We start from the raw sequence: 19,137 nt of genomic DNA on the forward strand, positions 1-19,137 counted from the left end.
GTTGCACCATTCAAAAGGGACACAGGCAATTACACGAATTTTTGTGGCATGACACTGTATACCAGTTAAGATACACGTAGGGTTTTGACTGAGAAAGTCACATGGATGACAGAAGACTGAGAGTGGAATAACTTACTACGAAGAGTAAGTTATGAAAAAGCTATATAAGAAGTTTGAAAGTGAGAAGAAAAAGATTTCTATCGAGATTGACAATTGTTTAGAATAGGATTCAAAAGTTTTGTAATGGAAACTGTGCTTTGAATATGCAGATGGGAAAGTGATTGGTTTAGTGTATGTAAAGTTGTGTAAAAGAAGGACACTAGATGTAGGCGCAAAGTTGTGGGATAAGAAAATGGCGCAGTGCTGCTTGGGGACGATGAAGAGAGAGCAAATCTATGAACCGAAGATCATCATTATATTTCATATAATTAATTGGTGATCCGAATGAAAGCATAATTAATAAACCGAAATCCTCCCTCCGTAAAATATATTTTATGTCTATTAATAATGCTACCGAGATGAAAGACTATGGAAAAATATTTTGTTCTTAAGTCCAAAAGTAAATATTACAGCCGCTCGTCAACCTCTTGAAATGGGTTTCAGAAGCTCATTATTCATGCAAAACGTTTACATATTGTCTATGTATTTCGGCGCAAACTGGAATAAATTGCATTAGGTATTAGAAGAAAAGTGTAATTATCAACATTTTCCAATGACTACATCCTACGCAAAGCGTGGAATTCATGAAAATTATAGAAGATGATTCTTACAGGAAGGTAATTCAAACGGAACAGCAACAGTCGCTTTGGGTGAGCCCCGCCCCAGGTTAGTTCACCCTATCCCTTTTAGCTGATGATGCCCTACTTTCTCAGGTCACTGCGATATTTTGCTTTTCGTTTTTCTATAATTATATTGTCATTCCTTGCTGAATATTTATCTAGTTTTCCCATTACCCTCCTTATATCATTTATGAGAGATATAGAGGATATTTCTCTCTTAAGGCGATGTCAATTGGACGAGTCTTCTGGCGTCATTTAATTGCCGTGTTGCCTAAAATATCAGTAAATAGTGGGTAAACCCACAATTTAGGGGTCCAAATTCACTCCATTACTTAAAGTCAAGATCAGCACACAGATTTATCAAATATTTATTGAAACATGGAAAACAATGAAAAAATGAGCAGTTGATCTGCTTACGTAAACAGAGATGGTAAAAAAACAAAGGGAATATATGGGGAATGTAATGGCCCCTGTGGCTTCTTCCATATCAATAGGTTTCATCTTCTGAATAATAATAATAATAATAATAATAATAATAATAATAATAATAATAATAATAATAATAATAATAATAATAATAATAATATTTTTATTGCATTTAATTATTTACTAGTTTATTATTTTTATTTATTTACTTTTATTTACTTTTGCTCATTTCATTTATTTGTATATATAATCTATTTATCGCTTACTTTTACTAATTTTTCAATTTATGTAAAATATAACTTGTATTTTTTACCTGTTTATTATCTATGTTATTACCTATTTTTATTTTTCCAAAACTGAATTTATTTCATATCATTTCATCTGTGTTCCTCATTTTAACTACAGTATTTAATTAATTTACTAATTATTTTCTTTTTTATTCTTTCATTTATTCTATTTATTTATGTCACTTATTGACGTGCATTCCTTACTAGTTTTATATATTTTCTATCCTTATTTATTTATATTATCCACTTATTTAGTTTAACGTTTTGCCATTCTTACTTATTTCATTTATCCTTTTTGTATATTTTATTATCTACTTCATTATTCTACTTTATTTCTATACGTTAATTTACTCTTTTAATCTTATTCTTGGTTTTATTTTATTTCAATTTTCTTTTAATTTTTTTTTTATCTTATTTGTCGATTTGCGTTATTCGATTTTTATTTGATTTATATCTTATTTCTAACTTAATTTACTATTCACGAATTTATTTTCATCTATATTCAGTTTAACACATTTTTATTAAATCTATTTTATTTTATCTCACTATTTCATTGCCTAATTATTAATTAACTAATTGTTTAATAGTTCATTTTTATTTCTTTATTATACTATATTTATTTGACTATTTCATTTACTCACTTATTTTAATTATTTAATTCCATTTTGTCTTTGGCCCTTTAGTTATGATTCAATCTATCGTATTTATCTATTTTAATGAATCTATTAATTTTTTATATTATATTTATTTATTTCATTTTAGATTTATGTTATATGACCATTTATTAACTTGTTATTGTAAATCATATATTTTTGTTTTTTATTTACATTTCAAGTTACTTTGATCTCTACTGAGAAATAATAATAATAATAATAATAATAATAATAATAATAATAATAATAATAATAATAATAATAATAATAATAGATTTCCTGAAAAATCTATAGAAAGTTTAACAATTATCATAATGATTGTAAAAATCTTGTATATATATAATACTTAGAAAAACATGTACAAGTATCCAAGAATACCTGATAATTTTTCATATTCTTAGAAACTTATGTATATATATACATATATATGTGTGTATATATTTATATGTATATATATATATATAATGAATACATTGGAACGTGTTTATACAGTATAAATATTATATATATATGGAAATGAACACATGGAACGTGTTTCACAGTACTAAATATTCACATACATACATACATATATATATACATATATATATATATATATATATATATATATATATATATATATATATATATATATATATATATGTGTGTATGTGTGTATGTATGTATGTATGTGTGTATATATACAGTATATAATCCACTCAAGAGAAAGAATTTAATGAAAAATTATAGAAACTTTATCATAAATCATACTCCCCTTACGCAACTATAATTTTTAATGAAACATTTTTACAAGAGGGCATCTTTCATAATTATTATTATTATTATTATTATTATTATTATTATTATTATTATTATTATTATTATTATTATTATTATTATTATTATTATTATTATTAAATAACGACTGAAAATGCAATAAAATAAACTATCAAATTTTATGTGGCAAATTTAAAGTTTTTTCTGAAGTCATTTAAGGAAAAAGGCATAATAACCAAATGTGATGCAAATAACGAATTGGAATTTAATGTATAACTATATATTGGAATATATATATATATATATATATATATATATATATATATATTATATATATATATATATATATATATATATATATATATATATATATATATATATATATATATATATATATATATATATATATATATATATATATATATATATATATATATATATATATATATATATATATATATATATATATATATATATATATATATATATATATATGAATTTTATCACATCACCATGACGTTTTATATATAAACATTAAGCTACAAATGTCCCTTAGTATCTGATTCGCAGTACTTTAGGAATATCACCGAAGGGGAATTATAAGTGATAAATGATTTGCTACCTGAATGATTCGAACACCCGACAGTACCTATCAATGACTTCAAGTCGACGTTCTAGACCACTGAGCTGTGGTCTAGGACGTCGACTGGAAGTAGTTTATGGCTACTGTCGGGTGATCGAGTCACTTAGGTACCAAATCATTTATCACTTGTAACTCTCTTTCAGTGATATTCCCGTGAATTGGAATTAAACGACATTTGTAGTTTAAATTGGATATTAAAATATACATTATATAGTATTATATATTTGTATATATAGAATATATATATATATATATATATATATTTTATATATATATATATATATATATATATATATATATATATATATATATGTGTGTGTGTGTGTGTGTGTGTGTGTGTGTGTGCGTAATTTCCTTTAAAAATTAGCGGCTCAGCAGGTACTATGAACATTTAATCCTGGAAGGTAATATATAACATTTTTATCTGGAGTCTTTCGTTGGTTAAGCAGACGTATCACTGAGAGTTAAGCAAATATCTGAGGATGTTTATTTTCTGAGATCTTATAAATATGCTCTTATACGCATTTTAATTTTGTGATATACCCTCCGACTTACCAAAAGAACGTAGAGGGAAGTTAGCCAGAGTTTTTATATCTTTTTTTGTTCTTGATTTCTCTAACAATTTCGTAAGAACAGAGAGAGAGAGAGAGAGAGAGAGAGAGAGAGAGAGAGAGAGTAAAACTTAGTAAGAGAAGTAACTTAATACGAGGCAGCGCCGTGTACTGTACACAGCCTGAGGTAAATAAAGCTGTCATATCATCCCGGTTGTAAACTTCACTGAAGATATCTATCCACAGCATTTCATTTAACGCACGTAGAGGTATTTGGTTTATCTGCCTTTACTATGTATTTTTTCAGTATAATTTTCCTTATCACAAAGATATGTTTTATCTTTGACATCTGACCTTAAAGTGGCGTGAACAAATTGTTATATTTTACTGGATATTTACTCTTCCCGCTAATGAAACTGGAAAGGCTGTTTTTATCTCTTTCCTTTTTTTCAACAGCGTTAATGTAAATATTAATTAAGCGGACAGGGAATATCAACCAACAAGAATTAGTCGGCCTTTCTCTGACCTGATTCATTTTTGAAAATGCTAACAACAGCAGTACTAAAAGCCATCCAGTTCTTTCAGGCTGTTGGGGTTTTGGGTGTTTTGTCTAAATATGACCTACGCCGAAAAACATCAGAATAAAGTGGAAATGAAATAAAATTAAAGAACGAACTTCAAAAGATTTACAAATTTCTGCAATGCCCATACCAATATCAATGGCCGCTAAAATGATTACTGAAGTTATCAAGCATTTGTTCCATAATTATCAGCATATAGTTCGATCTAGTTTGAGCATTTAAACAAGCGTACTTTCATGTGTGGCTCTTTAGATATATAGATGATAGTAAGTTTTTACTTCCTACATCCGACAATGCCTCACTCACTGCTCTTCTAAGCACTCCTCCAAAAAAGACCTTGATGGAACATCCTAAGGTTAATAAAGCATGGATATTAGAACAAAATTTAAAAATCAGTCAGTGGTAAACCCGTCCCCTCTTTGACAAATTAGGAAGGTCAGTTAAGTTAATTTTCGTTCCACATGAATTCTAGATATCTAGTGGATGAGAGTGTGCTATGTGATATCACCAGGAGGTATGTTACCATCTGGTCACAAACAAATTATCATCGTAGTAATTTATTACAAGAACTTTAAAGATTAGACTCTTGATGAGAATATTACCACCTAGTCCATGCACAACACCCTTAAGAAGTAGGCAGTCTACCATCTGAGATGGTCTGTATTAGGATACCCAAGCAATTACACTGATATGCCTACCATGTGTCTTTCAAAGGGAACCTTGTGCAGCATTCAAGGGTGTGCCATCAGGAGGCACGATGAAGGTACGTATGACACTCCCAAATTAATAGTATCCAGGGCATACACAGCTGACTCATCCCTGAGACCCTACAGAATATGAAATTCAAGCACTGCCTTAAATGCACATATGTTCATCCTTCCCACCAGAAATATCAAAACCTCGAGAGTAATTGACTGCATCTGGCGACAAAATCACCACCAAGTTTTCAGCAAGAGACATTCCTCAAGAACACTTCTCTCTGATGACCCTAACACCCAGCCAGCCCTGGGACAGTCCTCAGGGAGACAACAGTGAACATTTCATTCACTATCCACAGCTTCACAGCGGCCTGAAAGCCAGTCAGCACGTATTCATTACTCGTCAACTTCCCAACAGGCCTCACATAAAAATGCCCAATGAACCATTTCTTTATTCAGTATATCCTTTAGCTTTGTTGTGATCATATCATATTGTGATAGGATAAAATGTTAACATCCCATGTTGCATGTTTTTTGTGTTAATAAGAAAACCCCTCAACTGTCTTTTACCTAATGCAACATTATGATGATGCCTCGCATATATGGTAACTATTACTTAACCCTTTCTTAGTGGAAAGGGTACATAAGATACACTTCTGATGCAATGCTTACTTATAATGAAACACATTTTGAACCAGCTTTTTCTCCCTACTACTATTGCTACTACTACTACTACTACTACTTTGTTGGACGAGTCGGTAGAGTTTTCGGCTAGCACTCTGCTAGACCAGAGTTCGAGTCTCCGGCCAGCCAATGAAGAATTAGAGGAATTTATTTCTGGTGATAGAAATTCATTTCTCGGTAAAATTCCACAGTAAGCTGTAGGTCCCATTCGGATATGGTTCTTAGCCACGTAAAATAAGTCTAATCCTTCGGGCCAGCCCTAGGAGAGCTGTTAATTAGCTCAGTGGTCTGGTTAAGCTAAGGTACACTTATTTTTTACTACTGCTGCTGCTGCTGTTCCTGCCACTACTATTAATATAATACTTGCAAACCTTAATTAAATGAAATAACTCTATAAATTATAGAAAAACATAATGCATGACTCATACAGTTAGGACATGGGAGTGTGTATGGCGGTGGAGATTAATCTGAGTCCAGGCACCATGGTCCTTCCTGTAGTAGAGTGAATAGCCAACGACAGGGGAGCCACCATCATCAGCAGGTTTCCATTCAACCTGAATGCTGCTCTCTGAGGAAGATGATGCTAGGACCAAAGGTGCCGATGGGGGAACTGAAATTGAAAAAATGGATACCTCACAGTATGTTGCTTCATCTTCTTAATCTTGGCACCTCTCCCACTAAAAATATAATTTAACTATCTAAAAGTAAGTCCATTTTAATAAACATTTGGGGAACTTTATTAATTTCTTTCTTTCGATGAGAATAATAAGAAAGCTAAAGAAAGACCTGAAATGTCCTTACCTAAGACGGTCAAATATTGGGTGAAGTGATCAGAGCCATGAATATTGGTGACAGTACAAGTATAGTTGCCTGAATCTTGTCTCTGAACATCCTGGACCAGAAGACCTCCGTCACTCTTGACCATCCGTCTCTCCTCACTAACTTGTTTATTTTGGTAAGTCCACACCAACAAAGGTTGTGGATCACCAACGTGACCACAGGGTAAGGTTACATCTTCTCCCCTCTTGGCTTTGATGACAGAAGATGTAGAGAAAATGGCAGCTGGGACGCTTTTGGTCAGGGTAACACGAGCAGCTGTAGGAGGGCCCTCGCCTTCACGAGTTGCAGCTACCACTTCAACCTCAACCAGCTTTCCTTGGACATTGTCCACCTGAGATGTATGAAATAGGACCGTTTTTTATATAAAACAAAACAGACTATTTTTTCCTCAGGCTATCAATGAAAATATGGTAGTAGTCATTTGTTACCAAAAGAAGCGACAGGTCTTTATTCTTTACAAGGAACATGTGGTCTTATTCATCTGACAAGGTTGTGTTATAATAATTTTGGAAATTCATTGTTAGGAGAGTTCTGAATGATTAAAGATGTAAGGAAATGCACTAGTATATCAATTCCCTCTATCCAAAAAGTATCAATGCAACATACTTTTTTACTAATGAATTGTTCCTGGATGCTAGATACACTACGCTTTGATATCAACGAACGAATAATTAAAGACATAAAAAAAAGCAAACTGATAGGAAGAGAAGGCTGCCCGGTTTCCAAGATTACATCTCGAATAGCAAGTTTGCAAAGATTTTTCCAGTGATCCCCTTGTGCAAGCTACTAGACTTATATTGCAAAAAAAAAAATACTATAAAGAACAACTTTTATCATACCAAATGCTTTCGTCTAGCACTTTTATGCTGGGGAACTAAATTAAGAGCAAACGTAAGCAAATTAGGGATTATAATTAAAGACTAGAAAATCATGGTTACAAATGTAGTTGCTACAGGACCCAACCTTAATAAATGATTCTATGCCGGCCACTGTGCTGACGCCTTCAGTGCCTCGACCCCCTCCCAGCCTTGCACCGACAACTCTCCACGTGACTTTATAGGACACAATGTGGCCATTAGGTTTTGACGGCGGAGACCAGGACACGACAAAGGAATAAGGGCCGGAGACGACAGCTTTTATTGCTGACACACGACCCGGTACTGCGAATAGTGATAAAATTTAATTGATATTTTTTCAATGCTTCCAGCATTTCTGAGCATATCAAGAGTGTAATGAAAGCCCCTCTGGAAAAACACTTATTCTCTTCTGTTAAGAATAAAGGTGTTACATGAAGTGCTGTGATTCTTAGTCACACTAAGTCAGAGAGTAGTTAAGTTATTTAATTACCATTTCACAAGTGTATACAATTTTCCCTCATTTGACACAATGGGAATAATCTTACTGTCTTCATGCGTTGTACAGACAATCGAAGGCGACCACGGGCCATCCCCTGCACTGTTGTAAGCCCTCACTCTTATGCTGTAGTTAGTTGCAGCTTCGAGTCCTGTCACAACTGATGTCATGGAGGTTGTCTGGGATTTTTGAACGGTATCGCTCCATCCATCCCATCTTTCGTACTCAAGCCTTTCGTTAGAATAAAGAAAGTAGTAACATACGGTATGGATCGGCAAACAGGTGAGTTTTTGTGAGATTGCATTTTAAGACACCTGACGAAAATAAGAGATGCTGTCAAGTATGTTAGCTAGAGCAGTCACTGAGATAAAGAGGAAGAAATTACTTGCAGATTACAATTCATACGCAAAATCTCCGACATCGCAGGAGTATGTACAGATTCAATGAAAATACTTAAGATTTAATAACACAAGATGTAAAATTAATTTCTAATAGGACATAAAAAGATACGTAATGAAAAATTATGCATCAGAAAACGTAGAGAACAAATACCTTCTGCATGAAAGCGATATGGATTTGAAAAGTCTAGTACTTCGAGATGAAATATTAATGGTTGGCGCATCATATCTAAAAACGTTCGAGGCATTTCAAGTCTCTATATTGCTCAGGAAAAGAAAAACATTTAGTGGAAATTTGAAACTAGAGTAACGTCTATGAAGATTATAATTTACACGACAAAAACCACCAACATAAAAATAAGAAAAGACGAAATAGAAAGTAAAACAAGTAGCTATATAAAATAACTTCAAGATAACGTAAGAGAAAAGTCCTGAGAGCTTATAAAAAGAATGATATAATTTTATCAGTATGTCAGAATAAAAGTGATTATTTACAGCAAGGGATGGTTTTAACAAATTCAGATATAAAAATAGCCTGCTGGCGGCGATATAAACTGGTGCAATTTACTGCATTTATAAATGAATTCTTTACGATAATCAACCTTTGATACGAGATCAAATGAATAGCCTCCGGAGACTTACATTTAATATTTTTTATTTCCAACTCAAGAAAGTGCAGTGACCCTAGCGGAAAATAAATAAATATCTAAAAATAAACTTAATTATTAGAGTAAAATGAAGAGAGAGATATATGCAAATGTGAAAGTTTATAGACAATTATTAAATAGACAATTATTAAACTTATTGTCAGAAAATATATATATATATATATATATATATATATATATATATATATATATATATATATATATATATATATATATAATGGTTTTGGTTTGCAGAGAAGAAAGACAGCCCCAATTACCTGTATCCTTTCAGTATTCCGTGATGAAGACGGTGATCGGGAGAGCCCCAGGAAACTTGGACACTATCCCAAGAGAGACTAATGCATCTGCAATCGAGTGGGGGGCCTCCGGGTGCTACAAAGAGACAATTCACACTGAATGAAATAAACTACTTGACTGACTGAGTATGCATAGGAGTGGGGCCCGATGGCACAGCCTTCCTGTTTCTTAGTAAGATTTCTGGTGCCAGCGAAGTTAGCAACCCCACCCCTAGAGTCTTACCAAGAATCCAGAAGGTTACATCCTTCATAGAAGAAATTAATATAATATAAGATAACATATATAACATAATATATATATATACATATGTATATATATATATATATATATATATATATATATATATTAGCTGACCATCCCGGCATTGCCCGGAAAAAAACTCTGAATGACAGTCTATGGGTAGGGAGAGGGAAGAGGGAAGGAGGAGGGAGGATACACAAGAGAGAGAAAGAGAGAGAGAAACAGCTAACTCTGAATGACATACATGTTCGTAATTTCTCCACATTCACTACTGAATTCCGCCACAAATCCAATGGTTACAGTCGAATACACTGCATTCAGGCCACGAAGGTTGTGTGTTTGACGGCGTTGAGGTGATGCTATTAAAATTTTTACTAAAAGGTATAGAATTTAGAAAAGTTTCATTACGTTTATCAAAATATTTTCAAATGCTAATGCGTCGCTAACTTCATCCTAAGTTCAAAGGCAGATCGCAAAATAGAAAATTAATTCGTTTGGACTAACTGTTAGCCACCAGGTATTCTGTGGTGGCCTGGCGAGGCAGTGGATGTCAAAGTTACGGCATGAATTGAAGATTTTCCAGCAATACTTTGTCTAGAACCACCAAATCCTTAATTTCATTTCCTGACATTCCTGCCATTAATAAGTTATTACTTATTACTTAATTGCTTTATGACTGAATGAAAGTCATTTTAATGGGTCAAACACATCTGTTTAATTTTTTGGATATATTAAACTGATTAGAGGGTTTGCAGTGGGAGGAGTTTAATGATGTCACCAACAGAAAAGGTAGTGGTTTTCCGCCCAAGCTACTGGTGACTCCCATCAAGTTACTGAAGAAAAAGTGGATAGCACAGGTAAAAGCGAAAATTTCATTTGATTTTGAGTTATAAACCTTCCTGGGATGACATATTTTGTCAGGGTCTGTCAAGTGGTTCAGATATCTATAGAGGACAAACGTACAAACATTCACACATTATATATATGTATATATATATATATATATATATATATATATATATGTGTGTGTGTGTGTGTGTGTGTGTGTGTATGTGTATACATATATATATATATATATATATATATATATATATATATATATATATATATATATATATATATATATATATATATATGTGTGTGTGTGTGTGTGTGTGTGTGTGTGTGTGTGTGTGTGCATGTATATATGTATATTTTATCTCTATTTCGACTGACAATACTTCAGTCCTGAAAACTGATGAATGTTGTTGGTTGCTAACAAGATAGACGAACCTTTATAGAATGTGGGAGTACAGAATAAGGCTGTTGGTGGGATTGTAAATTGTGGTTGTCAGCATACATTCACCAGTGATCAGGATTGAACTAGTCAATTGGAAGGGAGGGCATCTTGAGTCTTGGGGGGGCAGTTGCCCCCCAGCCCCCCTAAATGACGCCCCTGTGTGCTGGCTGTGATTGCCTCTTCCAGATCGACCGATGTCCTTGTGCTCAACCCTAGAAATCGAATGAGAAGGGATCGCAACTTCGCTGGTCACTCCGTCGCGGACCACAAAAGCACCCAGTTGATGGGGTCTCTCTTCCCTTTACACTGGGAAGATTTCGAGACTTCTGCAGCCGAAATTCGTCTTTTGCAAGGGAGCTCCACGCACAGATGCAATAAGATACGTCTTAAAGTTGCAATTAACGCCAGATTCTTTTTCTTCTCGTGAATTTCTCTCCATTTTCAGTATTTCCAACTTCCCATTCTCCTAAACCAAGCCCCTTTGCTTCCCACGGCCTAGCAAGCACATTTGGCCCTCACGACTTGTCCCAAGCTCAAATTAAATTAGTTCTGTGATAATAATTAGAGCATTCCCACCACTTGCTTTGAATGCTAACCTGGAATTTCCTTCCAGAATCCTGTTATCTGGTTCTTCATGGTCTGCCCTTGCCCTTGTGAACCAAAATATCCTTAGACGTTTAACTGCCATCCTACCACATGCAAGTCTTCTGATTAAGCGGTCTAGGGGCGCTGGACACAGTTCCCCTTTGCAAACAGTTGCGCGAACTACCCAAAATCATTCCACCAGTTTCAAAAGCAGAAATTCATTTGCGTGTCAAGCTATTTCCGGGCTGCAGCCCTTTCAGATTCAGTTAATTGCCATGCATTGTCTAGCTTTTATTGCACATTGTGTGTGCTTGCTTGCTGTTTAAAGTATTGACTATTTTTTTTTAAAAAGCGACCTCCACTTCTCTGTTTACTTAGATGTGATATCAAGGTAAGTCGCTTATTCATTACATTTATCGCTTACATTGGCAAAAAATCCATTTTCATTCTTCCATCCGGCCTCAGAATATAACAATACATATATATATATATATATATATATATATATATATATATATATATATATATATATATATATATATATATATATATATAGGACCAAGGGCAGAGGAAGACGTCCATAATAACGGCATACCTTTATTTGTGCTTACGTTTCAAGACATCTGTCTCATTATCTTTGAATCTCTTTTTATTAAACTACTAGTACCAAGATTGAACAACCAAACTACCTCAACAACTCTGTACCTAACATGAGTTTACCCCGGCCTGGAATTCTTTGTTTATGTCACTCTACTTTTATACTCCGTACAAACGGTAACGGTCTTCTTAATTTTGTCTTTCTTTTGTATAACTTTTTTCTTTTTATATTTTGATTGTAATTTTAAGTATGAGTCTGATTTTATATTTATATTTTACTTATTCCAGCTTTGATAATGAGACAGATGTCTTGAAACGTAAGCACAAATAAAGGTATGCCGTTATTATGGACGTCTTCCTCTGCCCTTGGTCCTGTTTGCCTCAGTTGATAGCAGCCACCTACCCTCTCAGCTATATATATATATATATATATATATATATATATATATATATATATATATATATATATATATATATATATATATATATATACATATATATATAATATATATATATATATACATATATATATATAATATATATATATATATATATATATATATATATATATATATATATATATATACATATATATACATACATATATATATATATATATATATATATATATATATATATTATATGTACATATATATATAAAATATATAATGTTTGTGTATGTGTGTGTATATACACACGTGTGTGTGGCCAAGTGCTTCAATAAATAGTGACTTCTGTCTCCCAGCAAAAGACCAGAGTTTGAATCTTGGGCAGTAGAAAACATATCTGGCCTACTTTCCCTAAAAAATGCATTGTTTATTAACTGTCAAACATATTTTTAAGGCTTTAATAACCATCCCCACACACAGGTATATATGTAATTCAATGTAATCACACGTTACATTCCAAGACCAGCATTAATTATGAAGATTAAAATCATTGCGTCTTCGAAAGAAGAAGAACTAATTACGTTGGGGTCAGTCCTGATGAAAACTACCATTCCCCCGTTAAACAACCAGACAACCTCCACACAACTATTTATTGCATAATTGATAGTCTGTTTACTGTACATTTTGGTCTGCACCTAAAATTTTACTTACCCTCTTTGTTTTTTAGATATTTTAGTTTCTTTTTTAGCTCAGTTTAGATAGGCCATGCCCGTGTCTTTCTAGTCGTATTTTTAACTTTTTAAAATCTTTTTAAGTTTTTTTGTAAATTTCAGCCTTGCGAAACTCCATCGGCAAGAATAAACTGTGATTTGATGTGCGTATGCCCAAAGCCAAGAGAGACAAGGTCTACCCAAATGGGTGGAGTCGCCTCCCACATGAGGTAACTAAAGTACGTAGGCGATGACGTATCCTAGAGGCACAATAAACATCTTCGTTTTCTTTAAGATGCAATTGCGAACTAAGGTAGACTTGAGAATTCTTCAATAATTATTGAGTATACATATACAGTATATGTTGCGTTGATGGCTACAAATATAGGTATGAGGAAATTAAGAACGAAAAGGTGTAGTTTTTCCATTTTTTTCCCATAAAGCGAAGAACTACGAAATGAGTGGACAAGGTTATGTAAAGGTAAACAATCAAAAGATGTGGCACGTAGTACAGTACATATAAGGTTTGTAGCACTCATTTTGGACCAGAGGCATATGAAAGAAGTTTGTACCACGAGCTGTTGTAAATACCGCACCTTCCAAAAGGAAAAAGACTCAAGGCTGGGGCAATATCAACACTCCATTTACCAACCTGTCATGTTGAGACGACAAACGTTTTCCTTATTTGAAAAAAAATAAATAAATAAAAAAAACAGTCATACAACTGTCATCGCCGCAAAACACAAATCCAACGTTAGTTGTAACAAAGATATTCAGATTATATAAGTGATGATATATAGTTTCTTTGATAAACATATATCACCCGCATTTTTGGCCTGTTGCCGTAAAGGAAAAAAAAAAAAGAGCAACTCAGTTATGACGGTTTGCAGATGCTGCTAAATAGAGATATACACCTGTGAAAGACATGAAAAAATTCATTTCTTAACTGATTATGAATGAGACAAAAAACTGGGCATCTTTATAACAAAAAACCTTTATGTTAAATGCCTGAAAATATAGTAATATGTAACACTTATGCAGTCTTCATGAACGACTGTCCCAGTTCTAGGAAATATAAGTAAAATCCTATTTTAGAACCTATCTCACAAACTGGTATGTATATGAAAATAGTGTGTCACGTTACATTAATAATAAGTAACGTAATTCAAGGCGCGTGAAACTTTCCTCATTCACTAAACTCAGTACGGTACAAGAATTACATCCTTATTACTGGCGTTAGATCAGAAGAAACGAAACTGAAGTGTGATATGAACAGAGAAACACACACACACACACAACGATATTATGATAGTCTTAGTAGTTTCCTCCAAATTATACCCGTTTTCTTTTTTTTTCGTTTTCTTTACGGCAATTCACCTGCTGACGCAATAAGGGGGTAGAAAAAGCTCCTCCTACATGGGGGATTTTGGGGAATTGAACAGACCTTGCGTCTCTTGGCCTTGCGTATGCCTTTCCCTGGATGCCCCTGAAGAAGACCATGGAAGATGATGAAGACTCCGAGTGTAGGAGGAGGAGACCATGGAAGACGATGAAAACTCTGAGGACGAAGAGGAGGAGACCATGGATGTTGATGAAGACTCCAAGGAGGAGGAGGAAGAGACCATGGAAGATGATGAGGACTCCGGGGATGAGGAGGAGGAGACCATGGATGATAATTAAGACTCTGAGAAGGAGGAGGAGACCATGGAAGATGGAAGATGATGAGGAGACTGGAAGACGATGAAAACTCTGAGGAGAAGAGGAGGAGACCATGAAGACTCCAAGGAGGAGGAGGAAGAGATGGAAGATGATGAGGACTCTGGGGATGAGGAGGAGGAGACCATGGAAGATAATTAAGACTCTGAGAAGGAGGAGGAACCCATGGAAGATGATGAAGACTCCGATGAGGAGACACAGACGCAGAAAGGCAGCCAAGGCAGAACTGCCAATGGCATCAGCATTGGTTCAAAACCCATCAGCAGCTGCTCCTGCACCTACACCAAGACATGGTCAGTTGTTTGTATATGACCGGAAGGTAAATGGGACTGGTGCTGCCCGCAGACTTTTGCTGACTATTATTAGTAGGGTTATTTAGCTTTGGGTGTGGGTGTGGGTGTTGGTGTGGGTGTGGGTATGGGTATGGTATGGATATGGATATGGGTATAGGTATGGATATGGTATGGGTACAGTTATGGGTATGGTACTGATATGGGTATGGGTATGGTATGGTATGGATATGGGTATAGTTTTGGATATGGTACGGATATGGGTATGGGTATGGGTATGGAATGGATATGGGCATAGGTATGGGTATAGGTATGGGTATGGGTATGGAATGGATATGGGCATAGGTACGGGTATAGGTATGGGTATGGGTATGGTGCAGATATGGATATGGGTACAGTACAGATATGGTATGGGTATGGGTATGATACAGATATGATATGGGTATGGGTATGGTACAGATATGGGAACTAGCAAATGCGAGCGATATGAGCATCTGCTAATATATATATATATATATATATATATATATATATATATATATATATATATATATATATATATATATATATATATATATATATATATATATATATATATATATATATATACTGTATAGAGAGAGAGAGAGAAGAGAAGAGAGAGAGAGAGAGAGAGAGAAATTTCACCATCCGTCCTTTTCTACATAGGAGGGTGGCACGGAAGACTACAGCCATCAAATTTGTCCACTAGTCTCATGTGAAAAGGTTGAAAGTCCAGTGCCCTTATTCTTGAGGCCAGCAGACGCTGGTTGCAGTGGTACCAATGTACAGCTAGACAGACGGTCGGCAGTTGACCTGAAGCGAACGTCGTACTAACAAGATCGAGCTTAGAGTTGTGGCACGGTGTTCACTATATATATATATATATATATATATATATATATATATATATATATATATATATATATATATATATATATATATATATATATATATATATATATATATATATATATATATATATATATATATATATGTATATATATTATATATATAGTGTATGGTAGATTTTTTCATTTTGCTATAGTTTTCTTTCTCACAGATGTCAGTGATGCTGTAACGCTTTAAACACAAGGACAGGGGTTAGGTTCAGCAAATATTTTAGAAGTCCAAAAACCAGTTTCACTAATTACCTTGTACTTTTAGTGAGTGTCTACTATATTTTTTTTACGAAGATGAGTTTTATTAAAGTAATCTGGGAGTTGGGAAACCTGGCTGACGTCCCCTGAGTACCCTTGAGGTAGTGGAGAAATGAGATAAAGCTACTTTAACCAGAAACTGAATCATGACAGCTGGTTGGTTGACACTGGACGGCTGCAAGATGTGATGTGTGCTTTCTTTTCTTTTTTCTCTCTCTCAGCTCTTAGAAGTTTTTTCCCAAAGACAAATTTCTCATATGATGACTGTCTCTTTGTGTAAGATACCTGAAAATTTTGTTAATGCTACTTTGGAAGTAATATGTTGTTTCTAATGGAAGTCAGTTGATTTAACCATCACAACCCCTGTGCTTTAATATCTGGTTCTATTTGTATTTTTTCTTTTTAATTAATGATATAAATCAGCATGATATCAACTTTAAGAACTACATGAACCTATATCTTATCTGTGTACTTAACACAAAGTACCTAATTCAACACCAAGCTTTTAATTTAAAGATAAAATGGGAAAGCAAAACTAACCTTCTTCCCTGGTCGTGACAGCCACTGGAGAACTGAGAGGACCTGAGCCTTCGCTGTTGAAGGCCTGGACGACCACGTGGTAGTCGGTGTAAGGCTGGAGTCCTCTGACCCTGACGATCCACAGTCTTTCCGTCTCTCCTCCGGTATTTCCCCCAAGGGGCCCGACCCCTTTTATGACGCCTGCGGGATATGTTCCCGCTCTTATGACTTCTCCGTCAGATCTCAAGCCTTCCTCAGAAGCTTTTAAGCCTTGAGACTCTTCTATGGTTGTAAAATTGTACTGAGGGCTTCCTGATGAACTGGAAAATAAAAAAAATGATCCGATAATGCGCGTCTTCCTTATACACACAAACATTACATATATATATATATATATATATATATATATATATATATATATATATATATATATATATATATATATACATATATATATATATATATATATATATATATATAGATGCAACAGAAGAATTCCGTGGAAAGCGGAGTCGAATGGAATAGGTAGACCAGTACTTGAGGAAACATTCTTTATTGCGACTAGTTTCGAGGTTCTAACACACCCCATCATCAGGCATCTAAAATAACAAATAAATACAATGAAAGAAAAAACACTCATTAAAATGAAATAAAATTAAACCTCAGAACTAACTACCAAGAATTAAAATTGAACAGTACCGTTTAACCTATAAAAGCAAGAGTCAAGAGAGGAATACAAGGCAAATACAAAGATAGTTACAGAACATAAACACAGAATTAAAAACAAAGCAACTCAACTGACCGTTCATTATTACAGAGTGATGGTTTTTCTTTGATGGTATATAATGTTTCAATTGTGGTTAGCTCCACATCACTAGAACGACTGGCTAATATAGAAAAAGAATCTATACTCAGGGGATGGTCATGCTGATGGCAGTGCTCACGAATGGCACTAAATGCTTGTTTGTTAAGTGGCCTGTTTGTTCTAATTGATCGGCCTAGGTGTTCAAAGGCACGGACCCGAAACTGGCGCTTTGATTTACCAATATAAACCAATTTAAACTCGAAGCATGAAAATATCACATTTACGTAAGAAATAGAGACTGATGGAAAGCTGGCCTTTCTGGGTGTTCTCGTAAGCCGCAAAAGATAGTGAGTTTCATACAGAGGTGTATAGAAAACCAACTTTCGGACTCTCAACCAAATTTTCATCTTTTATACCTATTAATTTTAAGAGGAACTTAGTGAAAACTTTAGTGACTAGGGCATTCCAGATTTGTTCCAACTATTTTAGCTTACATTTTGAATTTTCTTGTATCAAAGATATTCTTTTTATAATGGATTGTGCTAAATTTATTGACATACATTGGCAAACAACTCCAAAAACTAATGAATCCACGTCCCCAAAAGTGACAGTAAACAAAGCTACAATTTATTTTTCCTTGCCCTACATGGGTAAAAGCAGTTTTCCTTGAGAAACAGTTTATCTAAATTACTATTGGAATTTTACCCTCAAGTTAGTCTCAGAGTCATATTCAGGCCTAAAAATGTAATACAAAAGTTTTTCAAGTTCAAAGACACGGTGCCCTAAGAACAGTCATCTGTAGTCTATAAGTATACATGTAGTTGCTGTAATGCAACTTATATTGGTAAATCAAAGCGCCAGTTTCGGGTCCGTGCCTTTGAACACCTAGGCTGATCAATTAGAACAAACAGGCCACTTAACAAACAAGCATTTAGTGCCATTCGTGAGCACTGCCATCAGCATGACCATCCCCTGAGTATAGATTCTTTTCTATATTAGCCAGTCGTTCTAGTGATGTGGAGCTAACCACAATTGAAACATTATATACCATCAAAGAAAACCATCACTCTGTAATAATGAACGGTCAGTTGAGTTGCTTTGTTTTAATTCTGTGTTTATGTTCTGTAACTATCTTTGTATTTGCCTTGTATTCCTCTCTTGACTCTTGCTTTTATAGGTTAAACGGTACTGTTCAATTTTAATTGTAGTTAGTTC

At 34.1% G+C, this 19,137-nt stretch overlaps 1 protein-coding gene across 1 annotated transcript in view; it reads right to left on the minus strand.

Moving 5' to 3' along the window:
* LOC136849670 (cell adhesion molecule Dscam2-like) overlaps positions 1-19,137 on the minus strand; it is a 262,609-nt gene that overhangs the window by 38,852 nt on the left and 204,620 nt on the right. Inside the window, 6 exon segments of the mRNA XM_067122999.1 lie at positions 6,487-6,668; positions 6,860-7,229; positions 7,862-8,058; positions 8,301-8,482; positions 9,575-9,689; positions 17,139-17,437. Of these exon segments, the coding sequence (XP_066979100.1) occupies positions 6,487-6,668; positions 6,860-7,229; positions 7,862-8,058; positions 8,301-8,482; positions 9,575-9,689; positions 17,139-17,437 (1,345 nt within the window).

The sequence above is a fragment of the Macrobrachium rosenbergii genome, chromosome 21, assembly GCF_040412425.1.
Source record: "Macrobrachium rosenbergii isolate ZJJX-2024 chromosome 21, ASM4041242v1, whole genome shotgun sequence".
Taxonomy (NCBI): domain Eukaryota; kingdom Metazoa; phylum Arthropoda; class Malacostraca; order Decapoda; family Palaemonidae; genus Macrobrachium; species Macrobrachium rosenbergii.